The 24223-nt window shown below is 42.6% G+C and overlaps 2 protein-coding genes across 4 annotated transcripts in view; both read right to left on the reverse strand.

Moving 5' to 3' along the window:
- Window positions 1–24223, reverse strand: part of DAPK2 (death associated protein kinase 2) — a 45956-nt gene that overhangs the window by 17405 nt on the left and 4328 nt on the right. Inside the window, exons 1-3 of one of the 3 annotated variants that reach the window (XM_082290858.1) lie at window positions 20331–20410; window positions 14214–14310; window positions 2250–2471 (exon numbers count right to left, since the gene is read on the reverse strand). In XM_082290858.1, coding sequence (XP_082146984.1) covers window positions 2250–2471; window positions 14214–14275 — 284 coding nt within the window. In that variant the 5' untranslated portion in view covers window positions 14276–14310; window positions 20331–20410. Of the gene's footprint in view, window positions 1–2249; window positions 2472–14213; window positions 14311–20330; window positions 20411–24223 lie in introns of those variants that run through there. The other 2 variants (XM_082290860.1, XM_082290859.1) reach the window with 2 other exon arrangements.
- TBC1D2B (TBC1 domain family member 2B) overlaps window positions 14235–24223 on the reverse strand; it is a gene marked incomplete at its 5' end in the record, with an annotated part of 41983 nt that continues 31994 nt past the window's right edge. The window contains one exon of the mRNA XM_082290454.1: window positions 14235–14310. The remainder of the gene's footprint in view (window positions 14311–24223) is intronic.

Genomic DNA, 24223 nt, shown 5'->3' on the forward strand with positions numbered 1-24223 from the left:
ATATAACCTAATACATTAAATTACTCTTAAAAGAGTAATTTAAAGGAAAATTCTGTAGAAGAGATGTGATGATTTCTCATTAACAAAGATTCAGGCTTTAAAACCAGGCTTCAGTAAATTGTACCTAGAGAGTGGTAAGCAGTTTATTACAAAATCATTCTTATCCAAGTTATACACCTGAATTCAGAGAAACCCTCAAGCAGAGGAGATTTAGCAATTCCAAAAGCCAGCCATTATGGAATCCCAGAAAAAAACCCTCATTTCAACACTAATTCCTTTGCACTAAAACACTCAGAACTGCATCAAGTTACATTTGAACATCCAGGGAGGTTTATTTTCTAAATCACCACCTGCAAATGCTCATTTCCCAACTGTTACAGAAGAATTCCTTCCTCTGGGTTCCATCTCTTTCCCTTTTACCATGTCACCTAATATCATGGCAAGGAAGCAAGTAAATAGTACCTTTATTTTTCATTTGAAGTCCAACAAAAGACAAACAACACTGTCTTACCTCTTGGACAGAGCTGTTTTGTGTATACAAACCTGACACTTACCTGTAGAGGAGACACTGGTGTAACAATCCAACCTGCCTCCAGGCTGCTTCTTTTTGGGCAAAGCAGGCTCCTGGTAGGGCCCAGGAGACAGGGAACAACAAACTCACAGAAAGCTGTGGGGAGCAAGTCCCTGGACAATGTGCAGAAGGAAGGAGAAACCGTGTACCTGCCAAACTGCACTTCACAGCAGTGGACTTGGCCCTGCCCTTGAACAGGAGAACCAGCACCTACAGAACTGACCAGTCTGAAAAGAGGAGATAGTCTTGCCTGTGCCAGCACTGTGAGTATGGGAGATGGTCAACATTTCAGGCAAATCCTCTTTTAAACACCAGGGCAGCTTCTTCAATTATCAGCAATACTGAGGCCATTCTTTTGAAGCTGAAGTCCATTGTAGATTGTACCATAAGACTGGTTGGCCAGGTGCTGTAACACTTACTTTGATAAACAGCAGGGAATATGAGACTCTGAGAGCAGGGTGTCAGAGGGGAAGAGATTATCTTTTTACAGGGAGAATTTAATTATCTTTATTAGCAATTATCATTATCCTCAATTTGTAAACAGCAGCTGAATGCAGAGGCCTTAATCAGGTCAAAACTCTGTTGCACGCAGACTTTTACAAACTGCAATATGTTACAGCCTGACAGAAGGACACACAAAATGTGTCAGGCCACATGAGGACAGAAAAAAGCAGAAGGTAATGAAATGGGAGGTTGCTTTAGCCCAAAGTAGTCATTGGTGAGAAAGAGCAAGCTCCTTCCCTGTCTTCCAGAGCTTGGCTACCGAGACCAACATTTGGCCATAGACATATACGTCAGAGTTAACAGATGCTCATCATCACTCGCATGCCACCTTCCAGGCATGCTCTAATCTCCAGGAATGCTCCCTGGCCTAAGAGCTGGCCTCCCTAGAAAGCTCCCTCAGGGATAAAAGCCTTGTTGCCAGGATTCCATATACAAGGTTCAGGCTGGTGTCCTAGGGAATATATGCTCTACCAAACTTCCACCATGGTGACTGTATTTCCTGCTCCATACACACAGAAAAATTGCATCATTTTGCATGTAGGGGTGAGGAAGTTCACTTGTCAGCAGGACCTAAATGGCAGGGGTTTGCCCCCCTCACATGGTGGCAAAAGAGTAAACAGCTTTTCTTCATTCCCATCCTGCTGCTATTCATCCCCAATAGTAAATGCGTAGGGATCAAAAAACCCTCTTCCCTTGCCCTCCTCCCATCTTTTCCCCTAGCTGATCTAAATGAGGAAAAAGGGAATAGTGAGAATGGCTGCAAATTTTGGAAAAGGATTGATGGCCTCACATGTATTGAAAGAGATGAAAGTAGGAAGTAAAATGAAATGAGCATTCAGTGGCCATTTATATTTAACCAAGGTTCATGTCAGGGCAGCCCTAGGCAGACATGAGCTAATCCCTCTATTAGTAAACTGTTTTCAAGTTGACAAGACTCCTGGCTCAGTATCAAATGACCTCAGCTGATGTTCAGGCACACCTGTATCCCCAGAGCACATGGATGAACTGGGGGGCCTGTTTACCACCAACCTCACTCAATGCTCCTGCCAAGATTTGTGAAGCCTAAGAATGCAACAGCTCCATTTATCAGTGCCCCTGTGCTCCGGCAGCCTCTGCAGTGCTCTCTGGTTTCTGTTCACCTCAGCCATCCCTGGAGGAAAGTGCCCCTACTCACAGCTCCAGAATGAGGACCACGTCTGTCTTGTTCTCGTAGATGTCGTGCAGCTTGACGATGTTGGCGTGCAGGATCTGCTGCAGGATGCTGACCTCTCGCTCGATCTCCTCCCGGCTCACCCCGCGCCGGCTGGCCCGGCTCTGACGCTTCTTGATGAACTTGGCAGCGTATTCCACACCCGTGCTTTTCTCTCGACATTTCTTCACTATAGCGAACTGGCCACTGCGAGGACAAGGCGATAACAAAAATGCTCTTAAGGCTTTCACATAATCACAGCTTCCCAAAGAAGCCAGTCCTACGCAAAGCCTGATCCTGCAAGCCCTGAGCAGCACTGCTAAGCATTACTAAGCTTGTTCTTGGTACAAGAGTGAGGACTGTCAGGACTCTGCAGTCAAAGGCAGTAGAGCATAACAAGGTAACCTCCTACTGTGTCTGAAATTTAGCAAAACCAAACAATGTCTGACAAAAGAGAGTTACAACCTCTAAAAAACAGTTCATGTTTAAATAAATAAGATCTGCCTCAGAAAGTTTAAGTTACCACTCCTTCACTTGGTAACGCTTAAGGCATTCAAGTCTGCAACACAGCACTGGGTGTTCTGAAAGGACACACACACATTAAAATATTTGTCTTAAGAATAGTCCCTAGAGAAGTACTCAAAGGAATGATAGCTCTTTGGAAATGCAAAACTGGCCTCCAGTAACCAATTTAAAAAAAAAAAAAAAGGTTTATTCATATTTATGCATTCATTTGATAATTTAGCTGTAAATATAACTAGAGTAAGCACAGGTTTCTCACTGCACCTCAAGGACAAAGAATTTCCCCCTGTACCAAATAGTACAGTGACTGCATTAAGGTCAAAAGGCATGTACTTGCAAACTGCTAATGAAGTTTTCCTCACTGTGGCTCCTAATGTAGTCCAACTGCAAAATTCCTGCCTTATCTCCTAGGAATTGGCAGATCTCCAGTCCCAGAATACACACTCAGTACCAGATACTTCCTTATTCAGGGCATTATATCCAGATTCGGAAGGAAAAGACTCATCTTACAGGTAACCTTAACCTTTAGCTACTGTGATTTTATCAGACAGGATCTCTTTATAAGAATCACAAACTCGTTAAGTGCATTCCCCCCCCCATGACTACACTGTATAAGCACTGAGCTGTTATTGTTTTCAGTATTATTGTATCGTTCACTGGCTTGGTAAATGAGAAATGCAAGTAGCTAGTATTTAAATTATGCAGCATACACAACAATTATATTCAGCATCTCAGATGCTGTACTCAGTGCTTCATTAACATACACATCTGATTGGAGTCTGTCTTAAACATACAAAGGCAAAGAAATTAAAAATTAAGGCTGTTGCTTGGTGCTCAATTGCTCTCAAAGGCTCACACCCTATAGCAGAGGGAGCCTCTCATTTCAAAGAGTTCAGACAAATGGCAGGCAGCCTGACATACTTCTCTTAGGTTTTCATTTTCATACGTATCCTAAACCCTTCTCAGGAGAGAGGCAGGAACAGATGGGACAAGTGTACTTATCCCTTTAGGAATAATCATTCACAAATGGAATCGAGACTGTGGCCATTTGTCACATGCATTAATTGATTCATATTTCTCCTGCTTTTATCATTACCTCCAAACCCTAGAGAAATTCCCACTACAAAATCCCCAAACTTGCCTTAGACATTCTTTAAGAAACAGAGTTTGTTTTGTAGCGCTGAGAGCTGCTTGTGTAAAACATCATGGGTTTCATGTTTTTCTTGTTTGATCATATTTTGCAAGACATGCATCTTGCTTGGTCCAGACTTTCTGAAGAAACATTGTATTAATGTTCCTGTGCTTGTTTCCTTGAATTCTCTCTGGGAAAAATTTTGTCAAAGTTCGGGAGAAAATATTTTTTTATGAGTGCTGATTACGGGAACAAACACAGTTACTTTTGCATTTAGAAATTCCAGTGATACTGTGGATTTTGTACATTTCTGTTTATGCAAAAGCTTACAGAAGTAGTAATGACACATCATAGGAATTCCTGTCTTCTCCTTTGACATAAATAATTGTCCCAGACTGCAACTATCTCAGTACCAACTCCCTTGTAATCTACTATTACTCCCCTGCATGTGTGGCCACCAACATACACCGTTCCTGCTCCTGTCCCAGCCTTCATGCCATTTCCTATCTCCCTCAAAAACAGGCTTTTGCAGACAAGTCTTTACTTGGACAGTTTGTGACTGAGGAGAAGAGGTTGCAAGCCATAGGGAGTAATACAAATGCACAATTTCTTAGCCTGGGACATTTAAGACAGGTACAATGCAATTACCAATGAAGAGCTCATGGAGGCCCATTCAGCTGTGAAACAAGTGGATGCCTAACTGGCATTTTACAGTCACAGTCAGACACTTTGGATTTCTTGTTAACTACAGAGATCGTAAGGTCAGGACCAAGACAACAGTGTTTTTGTGCCTCCTCATGCATCTGCATTCAGACCATAAGAATAGAACAGTAACAGCTTCCAAAACTTTTGACCTAGGCCAGGAAAAAACCAGAAGAAAGGAAAGTGTGTCTCCCTGCCACCTAAGCTGACAGCACTGAGAAATGAAGCTATTTAGATAATTTCACATGGGGCATTTGTACCTGACCTTAGACTTGAAACTAAATTTCTCAGCTCAGATTTCAGCCAAAGACCTTGCCAGAATTCATGGGTTTTAGTACATGACTGAAATGAAGACGACTTGGATCATGAACAGCAGTATTTACAACACACACAGGATAAGCTCAGAGGCTGAAACTTCTGCATAGAGCCTACCTGGACCTCAGTAAAGCCTCTGACACTGTCCCCCACAGCATTCTCCTGGAGAAATTGGCTGCACATGGCTTTGACATTGAACTTTGAAGTCTTTTCCAAACTTAATGATACTACAATTCCTAATTTTTAAAATTTTTTTTCCAAGAAGTTACATTTGTTCCCTTCCAGAAATATTTTCGACAGCTGTACAAGAGCCTTGTCACACACTGAGCATAGGCTGTCCTCAATTGTGGAAACAGCTCACAAGTATGAACAATAGCAGCTGCATCCTGTCAGTTACAATATAATTAGGTACAACATCAAATCTGTCCATCATTAAGGATGGCATTTATGCCAGCAATGAACACAACCTATCATTTGCATTGCTACTATCATGTAGGAGGTTTGTCACTGAATAAGAACACAGAGACAATATTACTGGGTGGTTTTGGAGTCTATTTTCAGAAGCATGCTTTAGAAGAGCACAAGTTCAGCTCATTTAATCATTGTGCACTTCAGGAGAGGATGTGGAAAAAATGTGGGAAGAGAGAAGCTGCACAATCCAGAATAACATGACAACTTCTTGCTCTTTGTCAAAGATTCCTTTTAATACAGATTCTGGAGGGTAATGCTCTGGGGAAGAATGTTACTTGAGAGGAAGGGCAGTGCAGCTGCCAGTCTGGAATGCCCCAGTGCCTAGCAGTGCTGCTGCTCCAGAGCTTTAGAATAAAGAGAGCCGTTAAGCAACTGCTTGCACAGGTATAGGTTTATTCCAGTCTTCCTCCAACGTTCCTGAAACACTGCATGGCTCAGGAGCTCTTCTCAAAACACTGAAAATATGTAAACAAAGCACTGAGATGACAGTAGAGGTTACCTGTACTGTAAGGCTCAGTCAGGCTTTCTGAGGCCTGAGTGGGGAGAAGTCAGGAAGGTGATTCTGTCATTTGAGAAGAGCAAACCACTTCTTCCCCAAATACCAAACATATGTTTCCCTTCCAACATGTTCAGTCTATTTCTTTATGTTCATATTCAACTTCATTTCATTCAGTAAAGAATTCTAAAAAATATGATGATAATGATTTAGTTGTTAAGACTTGAAATTCCCATAGAAGACATATATGTGATCACTTTGACCAGATACACTTTACACTGAAATATGCTTTCAACAAGTTCTTTGAAAAATAAATGAACCTGGCAAAGGACAGTGCTCTGGCATTCTGCCAGTCAAGAGGTGACACAACTCCCTATACAAGCCAGGACAATTTACTTAGGAACAGATTTGGAAGGGATTTTAGGCAGCCTCCCACTGACTTTAACAGTAATTAGGTTCCTACACGCTTGATGAAAAATAACACCTTGGTCCTTCTGTACCTATTTTCCTGAAGTCTGTAATGCTACTGGAAAATGAAATAACATTATATGGGGTAAGGATAAAAATTAAATTCATGTCTCTAGTTATCACTAGAAGTGCAATTATAATCTTTCATATTTTATTCACTACGTGTTCCTGCACAAGAATACATGACCTGAAAGGAAGCTAAAATAAAACCTAACAGCACCTAAACTAGTTTTTAACTGCTTAAATTCACAGGCACTACTGCAAATGCATGATAGCCTAAAAATACGAAAAACATATTCTGAAATCATCATGTACATATGTCTGAATTAATAGACATAAATATAACCACAATAACAGTGTTTAGCCAACCTGAACACAGGGCTTCTCTACATTTGAGGCTGGTATGTTAAGTTCAGCGAAGAGGGTAATTCATTCTCAGTTACATCAATTGTTATTATGTAAACAGTTTTGTTCCTCATGCCTTTTTGCCACTATTAAATTTGGATGGGTTTTAACTGGTCGTCTCAAGCTTAGAAAGTCTGCATCGTATTACTTTTCCATCTTTTTAACTCCTATTTCTTTTTCTTGGAAAAAATACACTAATAATTTTATCCATGTATGGTTGTATTTTTTGCTAATTTCCAAAGCAAAGCCCTGGAGAATTCTTCCTGAATTTGAGAAAAACATATTTCTCAGCCTTTTTTTTTTCCAAGTGATTAGAGCAATTGCTCAACCGTAGTTTTACTAAGCTAAATACTCTCCCCCCGCTTTGCTTACACTTCAGAGATGACTTCTGCTATTTGTAACTGCACTTCATGCTCTTCCCAGCAGAGAGGACAGGAGTCTGCTGGGGAACAACACTGAGAATCCATTTTTATGCTTTCAGTTCATTTATGAAACACAGTTCAACCATGCAAGGTTCACAAAATATATGCATAAAAGCACTTCGCTAGAGGGTTTTTGCAGGAAGACTGTGGTCACAACTATGAAGATGTAAAAGCCTTCTGTAAATGACAATAATTTGCAGTACATTTTTATTTTTTATAGACTTTTTGTTTTAGACTAAACCAGGATTTTGGTACAGCAGAAATTTAATCATAGCATTTATAAAGAAATTCGAGTAGGATAGTTGAAACAGCAAACCAGCAATTCTATGGCAAGGTTACTGAAGGGAAATTATCTCACTGCTTCTGTAAGGCTTTCTGGAATGAAACTAAAAAAAACCCCAAAATCATCTTCTGTTAAATCCTCTGATGACACCTCTTGCAACTTCATAAAGAGTTTTAAGAATAAAACTGCCACAAATGTCACTGTACTTCTGTTTAAGCTTCAAATAAAATTGAATTTTGGTTTACATGTTTGCTTTCCTTTTTCCCCTCAAAAAAATGCAACAGATGTGGTTACCTCTCCTAAAGCAAGCAACTACACAGAACCTAAACTACCCGATGCCAGATTATACCAGAATGATCCAAAACTTTTTTTAATAGAGCATTTAACAGGAATTTTGCTTGACTACTAAAAAGTAGTAGAAAGAGGAAAAAAAAAAAAATCAGCCGCAACTTTTAAACACACTGGCATTTTCACTCACATCTCATGTTTTACTGACTGTGTAGTGCTCTAGAGCACAGTGACTTTAGAGGAGAAGTTTCAATATTCCTGAAGGGAAGTGCTGAGCACCTTTGGACATATCCTGTCTCTGATAAAGTCACTGTCTGGCACCTTTGATCCACATTTCTCTAAACTCACACAAAGGTAACCAACACACCCTGACCGAAAGGTGATCTCTGTGTCCAGTGCCAGGAAAGAGTCACAAGAGTAGAATATGGACTCTAACACAAGGATCTGGTTTATCAGAATAAGCAGAGAGCAGCTCATTCGAAATTCAAAGGAAGTTTGATAAATCTAATGTTTCTGAACAATGCTATGAATTATTACAAGCTATAAGTGAAGTAACACAATTAATACCTTAAACACCTTGTGGGGTCCTTAGCTGTCAGTCACAAGAAATTGTGCCACCTACTGAATTATCACCAGTATCTCCTGAAGCTGTTCAATGTTTTTGGAAACTTCCCAATCCTGCCCATCAATGTGGCCCTTATCAGCTCCTCCTGAGACTGGAGGTACAGAGTCAGCAGTAATGGAGCATGAGCCCAGCAGTTCTGGCAAGTTCCTGATAGCCTGGCAAGCTTTTTGTGTAATCTGAAGCTCAATAACAAAATGCACACGATGAAAAATCTTCTCTGCTTATCAGACTTGGCTTTTGGATTGAGTATCAGTGCTCAGAGTGGTAATGAACAGAGTGCAGAGAGGCAGGGAAGGTCACAGCTGACTCATGCTCAGCAGGAATAGCTGATTTGATAAGCTGTTCCTCGCGCTATGTGGAGCACCAGCAGGGCAGCTGTAACACGCATGAGGAAGGTTAGCACACTGCACCTGGGTGTTTAAAGGTCCAAATCCACCTAGGTATTGACTAATATACCTGGGAGCACATGAATTGTAAGAGGGGAGCAGTATTATGGCCAAACAGTTAAATGATTTTTCTCCTTCCACATGTATCAAACAGATGGAAACTATGCTGGCATTTTATTCAAGACTTTAGGAAATTATCTGTAAGGCCAACACTGCAAAGGGCTGCCGAAACTCCCATTTCACTGCTCAGCCATTACAACAGGTTTTCACTCTGGTTCAAACTGCTGGTGTAGAGTGTTAACAAGGATTAATAGATGTCACCTGAGACAAATTAAGCCTGACCATCAGACCAGCACCTGCGAGCTCTAGTCTGCATCAGATGCCAACAATTTGTCCAGTGCTTTAGCCTTGTTAGAATTTGAGTTGCACAATGTTTATTTCATGTGCATTTTTACTCATAAGTAATATTTTTAATTTTAAAAGTATGGAATGAATACTATACAGAGAACATTTTTTCAGCTGTTGAAATTTCCATCTGCTTTCTACTACAATGCAAAATGGAAAAAATAGTTTTATTTTTACAGAAATGGCAAAACAAAGATTTGGATTAATATTAAATGTCTTTTTCCTGGGATTAATATTCTGCTTAATATTCAGTGGTTAAATACATTACAAAATTTAAGATTTGTGAGCACTACCACAGAGGTCACTCATCTCTAATTATACTTTCAAAGCCAGACATGGACTGAGGAGATACACTGACATCATTTCCATCATCAAGTTGGATTCTGCTGATAAGGAATGCATGCCTTTGCTACAAAGTAAGGCCAAGGCCAGTTCTTCTCTGTTACCGTACGTAGAGCAACTTTGTTATTAGGAAAAAACCAAACAACAAACCCTTCAATTTTCTCTGCACTTTCTGTAACAAAAAGTTTGGAAATAGTTAAAGTAGCACTGAAAACTAACAGGGAAACCTGCTAGAAGAACTTAGAAGAAAAAATTCAGAAACAGTGACTGTATCAGACAGCTGATAACAATCACAGTGATTGTGACCAAGCACCAGATGCCAAAACTGTTTCAGCAGAAGATTCACAACATGAAACATGACTAAGAAGGTTTGTAACAAGAAACATTAACAGACATGCTGGGTAGTGCTCAGGAATTAAATTTACATTTTGCATTCAAACACAAAGACTTGCTTTGTGTGTGTTGTAGGATAAAACAACCCAAAGTTATTCTTCAAAATTTAAAGAACTAGTTCAAAGTGCAAACTAATCTAAGAACAGAGTTAAAGTTCATGTCTGACAAAGTGCAGTACTGAGCAATTTCTATAGTTAGAAAAAAACATTCCTGGTATGAAGATACTGTGTGGTGTGAGTTAAGGGTAAATTTCCCAGCTGCAATCACACCCCTCTGTTCAGAAGGGAGATTCCAACTAGCTGGGTGCCATGACTTTTTTATCGTAGATTTCGAAGTTCCTGCCCTACAAAGAATACCTGGGTTATCTCTGCTGTTTGTTTTCACTACATAAATAAATATTTAATAGTTACACTGTCAGAACAGTGACTTGTGCCAGGCTCCAAGGTCCCATTACCACAGGTAAAATGCTGCATTTGCTTTCCTTTAAAGCTTCACCCAGAAAATAGGGTTTCTCCTGTCTCAGAGAGCAGAGTTGATCCTCCACACACAAACACAGAGGAAGCAGGAACTTGTAGCTGGAAATGGGGAACTACAGGAGGCATAACAAGCCATTGATGAAAGAAGGAGCTTGGCTTTAACCATGAAACCACAGCCCAGGTCAGCAGGGGCTGAGAAACTGGAGGCTTGATTATGCCCAAACTAATCAACAGAAATCACAGTGATTATTTTCTGCATGAAAGCATTGACTGGCCCAGGAGATGAGAGATGAGCACAGCTCCCAGTCACTGAGACAGGCAAGAAACTGGAGTGGCAGGTAAGGTAAGGCTGGCCCACACTATGGAGGAAGGCAGAGCGCCTTCCCTACAGGGAAAGGACAACAGTGAAGGGAAGGGGAAGACCTTCATGCACAGAAATATCACTCCAAGGTATGTCTGTTTTTTCTCTTTTAAGTGTGAGTCCTTGCACGCTACAGAGCTGAGCTGCAGCAGCAGGACACTGTCCCAGGACACAGCAGTGCCAGGCCCACACCACCCTGCAGGAACACACTTTCTCAATGGGCACTGTCACAAAACACTTTGGAAAAAGCTCCATGACACTTCCTACCCTCAGCCCCAACTTGACATGTAACAGTGACACTACCCAGAAGGCACAACTGTCAACAGCTCTCATAGCCTGGCTGGCACAACATTTAGGTAATAGATTAATAACTCTATGGTACATCCTTTTATAAATCACACTGCACATCTCAAATTCCAGTACCTACCACCACCATCAGCATTTGCTAATACAGCTGGAAAGGGCTCCTGCACATTTGTACAACACCACTTTCTGTTCAGAGAGCCACAGCTACCCATCCAAACCACAACTGAAACATTATATTAAAGGCTTTCCAGTGAGCATTATTGCTGCCACTTTCCTGGAAACTATATCCCTAGCTCAGCAGGGCAGTTGTTCCTTCTCTGGGCCTACTTTGTCCTTGATTTAAGACTTTCCATTCTTGGTTGTCTCCAGCTGTCACCTCCCTTGCCACAAGAGCAAGCAGTTATTTGACCTGCTGCATATTCCCAAGAAGACAAGTTAGTCTTCACTTCTTCACATTTTTCAAGGAGTATTTCCACTGATTTGGCATGCCATTAACATCCCTGCAAATGGCTTAGGCCAGGATCCTCCTCAAAACAGGCCAAACTGTTAAAGCTGTATTATTTGTTTATAATGTTGGAATTTGCTAAATTCACTTTAGAGAGTCCTCTTTTTAAGCTTCCTTTCACCTATGCTTAGAGAACCTCATTCCCCACAGACTTGCAAAGTGACTGGTATTATCTTGAGGGAAGTGAGATGATTACATATGTATATTTGAAGTATTGCATGCAGTCAGCATAGGCCATGCTAAGCTTCCCAAACAGAACTGATATAATGGACAAGGCCATCAGCAAGTTGTCTCTAATGCCACATGCCGGACAGATTGTTCCCTGTATGTATCCTTTGGAGAAGTTGAGCAACAGAAGTGTATACCTAAGATTAATATTTGAAAGACTGAGGGAATGTTGGAGCTAATCAGCTGGTCAGAGCACACAGCTGCAGCCATGGAAAACCTGCTCCCCTCTCTGCAAAACCCCTGCTGCAGCACACGAGACAACTGCACTGAAAGCCCCCTCCCAGTTGCTTCCAGCTCCACAGGGATCCTGAGGATGATCTGGCTGGGCAGTGCCCACACGGCCCGTTTGCAGGGTTTTACGCAGCTGGAGCTGAGGAGCTTTGCTGTGGTCACCCTCAAAGCTGCACAATGACAGGAAGTGCCTCCTTTCATCACCAGACCAGATAGAGCTCAGCCTTTGCAGTCTGTGGTGGGAGCATCCTTCCCTGAGTGCTGTGCAAAGACTTTCAGATAAACAGGTGCTGGCTCTGTCAGTGAGATCCTCTATTTTCTCTCAGGGCTGAATCCCAGCTAGAACAAGCACTAGGCCTATGTTAACAACTAGTTTTGTTCTCAAGAAGTGACAAACCCAGCGAGAAGGACAAGAACAGGGCAGACTCTTCACAGATGTTATTTGAAAACATTTGTTTTCTAAGTGACTTCTGCTGCCAGAATGATAATAAATGAATCCTTTAACCTACCTCCACTTGTCAGCAACTAACAGCTTCTTGCAAACAGTGAGCTAATAAAAGGCATCTACAGGTTCTAAGGGCACCAGTCAGCACTGGGAAAGATCAGTCACTGCAATCTGTCCAGCATGTTAACTTCCTTCTAGCAAAGCGAGATACCATTTGTCACTGGTCCTCATCAGGAGTTACTGTTCAGAGATACAGAGCCATGATGACCCAGGTTGACACTGCACATTTAACACACAAAACCTGAAAGTGAAAATACACCAAGACACTGTGACATTATACATGCATCCAGAAGAGGAGGGCTGCTGTGACCATACAAGCCTTGACCAGCCTCTCAGGCTGATTCAAGCAGCAATTGCCAGCCTTTGCCAGATTGTTTCAACTACACTTCTCCACTCAAAATCCCCAATATCCATCAGCTTGGAGAGCGATATTCATCATCTCAAAGGATTCCCAAAGATTACCAAAGTAAAAATAAACTACTCAGTCTCCAGTTTCTCATTTTAGTAGTTAGACTGTTTAACCTAGGGCCTCCAAGGTTTAAAACCACACCTTTTATACCCTGCATACACGCTGCATTTCTTTACTGCTCACTGTTGTCAGGTTTTCACCATCGGACTCTCAGTACTAGGCAATACTTAAAAGTAAGCAGTTACAGAAAATGTAATAGTTGAGGCATTCCTAAGAGGGAATGGAATGGAAAACAAATAAACAAACCTCAACCCCTTTCCCCTTAAAAGAAGTCTTCTCAAAAACTCTGAAGTAGCTGAGAGTGAAAAAATAAGATTTGACAGGGACACAGCTTCAACTGGAGTGTTTTAATGGAACTCAATTACTGGCCCTTGAAAAAGGGTGATGGCACATACACAGCTGTTTGTCAAAACCAACTGCCAGACATTGGGAAAGAAGCCAACCTGTGTATAGCCCTAATTTAGCTATTTGCCTATTAAAAAGAAAAACATTAGAGGGTTGTACACAGAACGGAAACCAGACATTCTCACCCAGAGCACTGTATGTTACTCAGTGACTGGGGGAGCCCTGTGGTATTCAGCTCACAAACCCAGCAGTGTTTAAGCAGGTGCTCATGGCTAAGCATGGTAACAGTTGATAATTACACCTACAATTAATACCTGCAGATAAGCCTTTATACATAAAAAGCTATATACAAGCATTAACCAGTCCAGCTGAAGATTTGAGAGGTAAAGCCTTTCAGGAATACATGCACCTTTTTTTTGGCAGTCACATATGAACATGATGTCAGTGATGGAGCCAGCTGAAAACAACAGTGCTGTGGAGTGCTGCTCAAAACAACAGGACAAGTGAAAGTGCTGTGTCTGTGGTGACAGCACCACAGGTTCCTGGTTCCCAGCTGGCTCTGAGAACAGGCAGGTGAACTCAAGTCTAAAGCACGGACACAGGTGACACCTATCTATAAAAGACAATGCAAACATACCTTTTGTTGTCCTAGTTGCAAGAAAAGAAACAGGGAAAATAGTTAGCACATTTAATCTAAAAAAAACCCCAAAAACCCACCAAAAAATCCATCCAAAGTGCAGTCTTTGTCAAGGTGTGTGTTGCTATTTTTGTGTATTGTAACTGATTTAGGCTATCACGCAGAAAGGAGTAGCAAATATCCCCATGTGTCACCTTTTAGATTCACGTGGTGTCATCAGTACGACCTTACCTTCCCAGCTCTTCCCCAATTTCATAAACGTCCTCCACCTTCTGTTGCTTGAAGAAAGCCATACTTGGTCTTTCATTGATGCTCAAGGATGATGCAACTAGAATATTAATGAAGAACGACATTCATTACCATCTTCCAAGAGCTAAGTGTCAGTAACACACATTTGAGGTATAGGCACTTTGGATCCATTGCAGCTCATTCATGGACAAAGTTACCACTGATCAATCAAAATAACTAATTCAGCAGTCTCAGCCAAATAGTGAGGGTTCAAATCTGGAAAGAGATGAGCACCTTTAAGTGAAAGGGATTCTTGGCCCCACTGACGTACCCAAGCACATACTTAACCAGAAGCACAGAACACACCATGAAACACAAATGCAATGAAAGGAAAGCAATTAGCTAATAATTTGACAAGGTTTTGGACAATAAAGCCTCCACAACACACTAAAGAGAGCCAGCATGAGAATTAACATTACAGACTCCCTCAGCAAGGTGTCAGCAGACAGATCCCGAGCCAGGGAGACCACGAGGCAGAGCTTCCTTTTTCTCAGGTCAGGCACTGCTCCTGAAGCACACAGGCAAGACAGCACACAGACATGGTGCTGGAAAAAGGCATTGTGATTCCATCTCCAGAGCTTTCAGCACATCTTCCATCACACACACTAGATGTTTCAAATGAGAAGAACACCAGCAGCATCTGTTGCAGGTATTACTCTAACTGTGCAATTTGTTTCCTGAACACAATCTTTTAAGCTGATAAGCTCTGTGAGCTCTAGAAATACAAGCCTCACACTGGTGCATTGGAGCATCTGTGCATTATGCTGGCCTGCCTCTGGATGAGAAGATGAGAAATCACATTATTCCTTGGGATACACCTCCACAGCAATGTATGTTATGATAACAGAATAGACTTGAACAGAATAATCAGCCCATCAGGTTATGACCTACTTGATGTTCCCCATGGAGATGAACACTGGTATTATGCCCAATGGCCCAAATATCCACTGTTTAGATCAAAATATGTAAAATAGCTGCAAGGCCTCTAGCACCACAATAAAACCTAACCACATTGAGACATATAGTTATTCTCACACATCTCTACACTCAACAGCGTATCTGTGCTTGTCAATGTAATGTGCTTTGCTTTATGAATCACAGACGGTGCTTGCTTCAAGATGCACTGGGGCCTTCCAAGTTCTGTATCTCTATACAGATCCTGCATATTTTTAAATAGCAGTCATTGGCACCTGACTGGGGCATATTGTGAAGCATATTTCACAAGCAAACAAAGCTCTATTTTGATCCTTTAGAAGTAAGTTCAATTAAGTGTTGCAAGAAGATTCAGCTGTTTTGATCAATCAGCAGACCCATAAAACAGGACTAAGTACCAAAGAGCAATTGCAGTATTCCTGTCAAACTGAAATGCACACTAATTGAAGATTTTTCTCCAACAAAAGCAGTTATTGTAAACAGAAAATACATTGTAAAAATCAGTTTCTCAAAACACACCCAAGAGTTTGTCATTCACTCACCTCAGAAAAAAGACTGGTTACTTTGTTTGCCCCACCCTTTTTACAAACCACTGGCTTCTAATACATGGGTGGCATGTTGAGTATCAATTCCTTTCCAAATATGCTCCTTCTATTACTTCAAAGGAACAGAAAGTCACTTAGTGCTTCTACATACATTTATATATATTTAGTTGATGTTAGCAAAACCTACACATTAGGAGAAAAATTATTTGATTGCTTTATGTCAAGCAGAAGGGCTACTCTATCAATACTTACAGCCACAGCTTCACCATTGTCAGATGAGAAGTATTTCAGTTATACATCAGAACTGTGACCTGTACTCTCTGAAGGGTGTTTATCTGCACACCTTTGGGGTGACAGGCATGGTGTGGTGTGTCATGACTGACATGCAGCTGGTACATGACCCAAACACACTGGTTTCTGCCACATGTCAGAAGTGACAATTTCATGACACATTTGCAGGTGCCTCAGTGGAGGAGAGGGAGGTGCAAGGCATCCCTCACAGTGGCTTTCATACTCTCGAGAGCAGCTTTGCTGGAGGTCTGCACTGCACACAGGATGGCTCAAAGGCTCTGAGGCTGCTGCATTTCTATTACCAACCTAATCAAACCCCAGTTTCAAAGCTCTGCAATGGAGACAAACGGGCCTCCCTTGCCCTCCTGTGTAACAGTACTTCAGCAATGATGTCTCTCATCCAGCTACCCAAGGCAAGTGAGAGAAACCACACAGGTTGTGACACTGAAGCCCAGGATAACCACCACACTATTAAAATACACTGTAGAAACCAACACTTGCATTGGTGAGCATGATGCATTGCAACAAGGGTTATTTTTTTTCCACTTTCTATCCTGGCTTTGTCTATATTTTTGTAGTTTTTCAAGGTGAAGCCAGGTGAACTGTTCAGTTACTCTCTTGCTCAATAATTTCCTTCCCAAAACCATGTCCATGCCTGGTACAAAAATGTCTGCTTTTCTCCTCAATGAAAATAAGCAACTCAAATTTCACTTTGTAAGCAAATTACTGTATTGTTCAAGCAACCTTTCATAATCTCACCGAAAAATCACTGACCACTATTGCCCAGAGCTTGAAACGCCAGTCAATAAATGCTTTAGTCATATTTACAAGAATGAGGACATCTCTGAACTATTTGCTCCTTACTAAGTTTATATAATATTGCTTGCAGTTGTTCAAAGCAGAATTTTCTGAAGTGTTGGTTGAGTTCAGCCTTCACAGACTTCAAAAATGCAAACAGAGGACATAGCCAAGCCTTGCTGAAAACCCCAAACCTTTTGCTCTTCCTGAACTGCAAGATTACATTCTGAGCACATGAAAAAGTCAAGCACAGGAAAATGCCCAGGTAATAAGAGATGCTGCTGAGACTTGCCCCAAGATTGTAAATCCCCAAGCTGACTACTCCCTTCATCAGAATTCAAGGTACATGATTATAAACAACATTAATGCAAACACACCTAAAAAGTCTTTGTTTTAAGAAAGAGTTCATTGCCATTCAGAAGAGCAAGTTAAAAAGATTGCTCTGAGAGTGGGGAACCCACCCAAAATGCCTCTGTGAACACAGTCACTTAATGTTTGATTGACAAGTTCACTCATCTCCCAGCATCCTCCAGAGAACACAGCTGATTCTGCAGGTGCATAGAATCCATGCAAAAACAACTAGGAAATTCTCATCCCTTCTGCTGATCTCTTAGCTTACACCCATTTCTGCAAAGGTCAAACCAGTAAGTTAAATCTCCCACAAAGGACCCATTCAAGCCCAGAGCCTTGCTTTTGAAGGCTGAAGACAAAACTGTTGCATGGTGTTCAGACACCCAGTTGTACCTCTGATGCATTGGTGTTTCCCATGTCTGTCGCTTCATGTTAACCTCACTGCCTTTCACCCAAGCCACACTCAGCAAATGCCCAAAATACATCATACACTTGATGACCCAAAGCAATTGTCATTGGAACAGCACAATGGGGTAAGCCAACAAAAGATAACCTTCACACGCTTAAAATTAATCTGAAATAGAAGTGCCATTCACAAGCATGAATGTTACCCTTCTCAGATATCATACCCTGATCTTAGGAAACTAAGGTGATTTCACTTTCAAAGATTTCTTATACTGCAAGGTTTTTGCTGGACTCCATTTACAAGTACAAAGCACAAGTACATCAAAGCAGGAACGAATGCCTTAATTTTTTTCCCTAGTCAGGTGGTGATTTTTCTTATGGTGGCCAGTGAAGGCAGACAAAATTAGAGATGGACGGACATTCATCTTGGACTCAGACAAAAAAGTTGTTCAGGATCTGAGGAAAGAGCCACAACCAACTTTTTTTCCTGATACACACCTTATGTTAACACTTCAGGGGAATGTGCCCAAGCAGTACCACAGTTCAGTGAGTCAGAGCCATTCCCATCACTTGGGATCTGCACCAGAATTCATTAAACCCAGGGTGATGAAGGTATCTGCTTCAGTGAGTTTTGAATCAGACCAGAGCTTAATTGCTCCATGGCAAGTTCAGCAGATGACATGAGCTCCTGTGTCCTTTTACAGAACATGCCATGTCTATTCCTCAGCCATCCCACACTGGGGCCACCTCTCCTCTACTCACCTCTTTGCTCTGGGATTCCTCACAGTGAGCATTTTCATATGAAGGCCAGCTTCTACTCAGCATTTATATTACCGTGTTTCCATAATGATACTCCATAGTATAGTATATGTTTAGTATAAGAATGTAATACTTCACCTTTTACTGCTGTATTCAACTCTCTTTTACATAGGCCAAATACCACAAGGCAGCAAAGCATTGCTTATCCTGTGTGAATGATCTTCCTACGGACATGTAATAAAGCTGTAGCAAACCCAGAAATAGAATACAGGCCTCTGAGATGGCAGTTTCAGGCACTAGAAACACGTCCTGCCTCATCTCCTCACATTCCTAAACTGTGCCCTACCATAAAATAGGATCATATTTACCCTAAGAAACCACAGTTTCCCATTGTGCTCTAAGGCATCCATTTAAACACATATACTTTACATCAGTACAATCCCTGGATATAGACAGTCTTATTGCAGTACAGAAATGCCTTTTTAGTGCAGCTTGTGCTGTGTGTACAGGACATCAATCTACAGAAACCCACTCTTCTGTAGAGAGTGACAGAATCTGCCTCAAGAGGAGCAGAAGAAAGTAAGTTCTATTTCTCTCCTCTAATGAAGTTTTCCCTGCACAGGTAAGTTATTAGCCTGTCATTACCAAATTACATGACAATGAGTGACTGGTTTATACATGTCAAACACGATAAATGTCCACCCACCAGTGAACAAGAGCAGAATACAGAAAACAGAGGTGAGAACGAAACTGTTGGAGCATTTCCCTTGCCAACAGCCTCGCATTTCTTTTCCTTACGGTATCCTCTGTCCTAAGGAAACCAGTTTCAAGTGACCAAGGCATTCCCTGTGACATGCTTTTTTATTACAAAACATTAGTTACACTAAACCAAAATCCCAAACCTGTTAGAATGGACCAAAGTAAAAACTTCCCTTATATATATTTTATAATACTGAAAAATTACCAAAACCAATTTAGAATCAAAACCTGACTGTTTTAAATTAATGGTGTGGGAAAAAAAAAACCAAAAAACCCCAACCCACTAAATGAATTAAAGGTATATTGTCTTCTAGTTTTGGTGTTTTATGTTAAAACTAAACAGATTTTTATAAGCATTAAAGTATTTTCTTCTTTCACTTTCATTCCCTTTTATTTTTTCACACAAAAGAGTACACAATTCCAACAGCAAAAAAATCCCCAAACAACCCAAGTGGGTTTTACCCTCTGCTTTCAAAAAAAGTAGCCCAGTTAAAAGTTCTATTAATTTCAGCAAAATTTATTTGTACTGAAGTATTTCCCTGTCAGAAAACAACAGTAGCCTAAAAATTTTTCTACCAGGAAATTGAGGCAGCTATTACTACCTGTTTATAAAAAACACGAAACACACCCAGCATCTGAACAATTCAGCCCCATTATAGAATCATTGCTCCTGCCACTAACTCTCAAGAGCTCCCTTTCTGACTTCCCAAATTTACCCTGCAGTAATTACATGTGTGGCAAATGACCCAAGACTGTATTTCCAAGCCTCCAAGCACACGTACCAACCACATTGGCTTTGCAGCTAATTCCAGCTCCCAGCCGAGGCAAGGAATCCCAGAGCCTGGCGTGCCTTAACGATGAGCTGGGTGGGAACACAGCCTGGACACTCAGGGCGCAGGGGAAGCCCACAATGCCAGGCTCGCTGGCACGGCATGGGCAGAGCCCCGCTCCCGGTCCCTGAGGCGCCTTCAAGGATTACTGCTGCACATAACTCACATCACTGCCCCAAAGTCAAGGGAGATCTCGTCTCTGCAATCTATGTTTCTCGCACAAGCAACTGAAAGGCACAGAAAAGTCTGAAACCAACTGATGTTTCAGAAAAGGGTCAGAGTTGAGCTTTTCCCTCACGAGTTAAGCAGGTGAGCACTGCGATTTTGCAGCTGGTGACCGATCAGTCAAAGCAGGACCAATTGCCACACATTTTCACCCTCTAACTCACATCTTTCTTCTTGACTGTCCTCTACAAAGATGCAGGCCAGGCCAGGCCAGTCCCCTCCACCGGGCTGTGTTGCTCCAGGACCCTCGGATCACTGGCCAGAGGAACAGGTGTAAAGAAACCCAAGTGAAGCTGTTTGAGGGAAAAGGCAGGAGAGAATTTACGGAATAAAGACGATGGAAGTTGCACAGCATTTGCTGAATGGTATCAGCAAGTTGAGCGTAAACCCCGGACTAACCGCCCCCGATGGCCTTGGACAGAACAGCGCCAGACTGAGAGGCGTGCAACACCAACAGGGGCACTTCTGGAAGTGCATTCCCCGGCCCCCGTGGGACCTGCTCGGGGATGAAGGACAGCTGCTCGCGGCGGGGGTGCTGCGGGGAGCTGCCTTCCCCCCCGGCTGTGCAGACACCGTGAAGCGGCCGAGAGTCCGCACCCCCGGAGCTGCCCGGCCAGAGGGGATGCACGGCCGCGACACCGCAGCCCCTGAACCGCGACACAGGCGGGACACGGAGCGGGAGCGCCGCGAGGGCGGCTCAGCGTAAGGGACGGACTCAGAGGGACATGGAGAGAGGAAGCTGCGGAGGCGCTGCTAGTTCGGAGGGAAGCACCCACTTACCGCGTCCGCCGGGCTCCCGGTGCGCGCAGAGTCGGGTCGGGCGGAGGCTGAGGGGGCGGCGGGGCCGTGCCGGGCGGAGGAGCCACGGGGCCCTGCCTGCCGCCCGCCCCGGGCCCGGGGGGAGGGCTGAGGGAGGGGCCCGGCTCCGCGCTCCGCCCAGGGCAGCCTCGTGAGGAGAGGGCTGGCCGCAGGGGCAGCGGGCCGATCGCCCCGACCGCAGCAATGCCGTCTGGATGGGAGTGTGGGGGCCGATGCAGCCTCCAGGGCACCCGGCAGCACCCTGACTGTGCCAGCCCTGCACTGCCCCTGATGGGATGCAGACAGCTCATGCTGGGCTAGTCCAAAGCCCTCCAGACCGACACAGCTCACCCAGGCTGACTGGGGAACAACTCAGATGTAGAATCCGATTTCCTTGCTTTAGTAGACAGAGGATATGTGAAAGCAATACCAAGAAAATAAGGCTGAGGAGGCAAATCCAATGCGGAGGCACTTAAGTTGTATAAGCCTTGTTCTATATTCTATACAAGCCAAAACACAAGCCTAGATTGGTTACTGCGTGGTCTGAAATTCATCATTACCCAGTGAAATTGCCCGTTGTTTCAAGAGACCACTGTGACCAAGAACAGCACAGGTTCCCAGACCTCACTGTGCAGCTCAAGGTGCATTAACATGTACTACGAGAACAAACCTCTGCCATCCCGCTTCCCAAGCTGCCTTAGCCCAAGTGTTGGCTTCCAACAATGACATCCTTAATTTGTTCACTCTCCTATCATAAAGACATCCCCAAAACCTGTAAAACTAGATTTTCTCCCCCTTTATTTGGCAGACAGTAATTGCAGTAAACACTCTGAGGTCTCCTTACATTTCTTCGGGGCAAGTTAATATCCATCATTTGCTAATGAGAAATGATGTGGGATTGTTCACACCTTCAAAATAAAATACAAGTGCCAGGTTGCCTTCACTTCCAATCCTCCATGTGATTAAGGTAACACAAAGCTAATGGCAAATGATCATACATAAGCAGGATGTTTTCCTTTGCCATAAGGTGTGAAGATAGATAAATTTAAGAGTGATTTTATTCTAGGCAAGTGCCTAAAAGCAGTGCTTTTTATTATCACAGTCAAAAAGAAACTTGGCTTGTTCCAAGTCAAGAGGACTGAACCGTGCCCCTGATTGCCCGCCCTGGGAGTGGTGTTCACAGCGCACAAGCTCCACCCAGCTCTCCCAACTCCAAAAGGAAAGTGGCTGCATCTGATACTACACAGGGTGGAGAACAGGAAGTGGAGCAATAGTAAAGGTTTCAAAGGGCAGTGGAAGCATTCAGAGCTCTCTCAAAGGGAAATAAAGATATTTAATTTCTCACCTTAAGTCATACAACGGGATGTGATCACGTGGAAGTCGCAACAATCATACTACAAAATTCTCAGAGCAAAGGGCACTTGAGGAAGGCCACTGCTTTTGTTTGCTTCTAGCTGCAAGGAAGGGAACAAAACACCCTGAGAGGCTACAACTGCTTCTCAAACTGGGGCAAGCTCTCCTTAGACCCCAAAAAACCTCAATTTGAATGAAGGTTTCCAAGAGCAGCAAGGGTAGATTGAATTCCACCTCTGGTGCCATGTCCATAGGGTTTGCAAGCCCAAATACAGATTGTACCTAAGTAGGATGCTGCTCTTGCATGGTTCTGTAGTTATCCACCCTTAAAACACTAACTCATGACTTCTTTCTAACTCCTTTGGATGAAGGTAAAAGCTTTTATGTGCATACAGGACAAGAACAGAAAGGAAAACTCAAACCTGAGCAGTGTTTCAAGTAGGCAGCATCAGTAAACGCTGCAGCCATGTATTTGCCACCCTCCTTTAGAAGCGACAATGTAGGAAACCCATACCTTATGTTCCAAAGGGGGAGTTCCAGGATTAAATACAGAAAAACACCACCTGCATTTCTTAAAACGGGCAAATAGCTTAGTCTTAGATTAATCACCAATCACAGTACCTGAAGACATCACTGATTCCATTCATCAGCTCAAACCTGACATCTTAGGGGCAACACACTGCAAAACCTAACTAGTTTGTACACACCAAAGGTCCATTGCATTTGAGAGACACAGGCAGGATGCAGCTGCTCAAGACCAGGGGAATCTTTGTTGACCAAAGTCATCTTAGTTTACCAGGCATATTCTAGTATTGAATGTTTTAATTAGTGGATATATATTTTTTTAATAACCATGGTTTTTAAAATCACATTCAGTATATAGTCCTGAGTTTTGCTTTCTTAGTCTCATGCTCTGAAAACCTGGCACTACAGGTGGACATCCTTGAACTGTAGGCAAGTGTGGCTTATACAGCAGATCATCATGGAAAATACCACTCTGTTAACTTCTGATTGAACCTTTTACCTTCTTTTCCAGGGGGGAAGTTTCCAAGGCAGAGCACGCCCTTCCTCTGCATTATCTGAGGGAACATACTTCATGTGTGGGAATTCCTAAAGCTTCAGCACTACATGGATTCTGCTTTCTGTTGAGTTCAAGGAGCTGCAGATAAGGAAGCTATGTTTAGCACTTCTGAAAATCCCAGAAAAGGAACACCTGATAACTTTGTAATACCAGCAGATTCAGTGTGTTCTCTGCATCTCTGATGCACCCAGAGCACAGTGAAACTCTGCAGGTATCTGGTCTTGGTTCAGAGTAGGCCAGCTTATCCTAAGTTATGCATTTCTTAGGAACCAGGTTTTTAACATACATCAGCCACACTCACATCCTTATTGCAATCCCACTGAGAGCATATGCTTCAAGCTTAGTCCTAAGGAGCAAATGGGAGTCTCAGCTGTTCTTTACAGGCCCCACCAGCTGCTTAGGGCAACACAACCTACTCAAGCTACACATGCCAAGTATCCAAGTGAGGACCTTGCTCCCCATGCACTCTCTTCCTGGAATTTTCTGTTTATTTCTCTGACTTAAAATTTTCAGTATAGATGACAGGAGGTCTTTAGGCCATAGTCATGTTCTGCCTCAACTGCTGATCTCTATCCTGTTTTGCAACCCCTTTGAACAGATTTCCAGCTGTGCCAATATCCACTCCTAAAACAGCTTGCCATTCTGTAGCAGAGCCAGAGGACAAGAACTGTGCACTATTCACCTCTGCTACGAAAGATATGCTTGGATATGCAATTACAGTCCTGTCCTAACTCTTATTTTTTCCTCCCTTACAAACATTTAGCTATTAAGTTACATATCTGAAGTAGGTTAGGTACTTCAAGCCTCTTTAAGGGAATCAAGCAA

The sequence above is a fragment of the Coloeus monedula genome, assembly GCF_965178545.1.
Source record: "Coloeus monedula genome assembly, chromosome: 14".
In the NCBI taxonomy this organism is placed as follows: domain Eukaryota; kingdom Metazoa; phylum Chordata; class Aves; order Passeriformes; family Corvidae; genus Coloeus; species Coloeus monedula.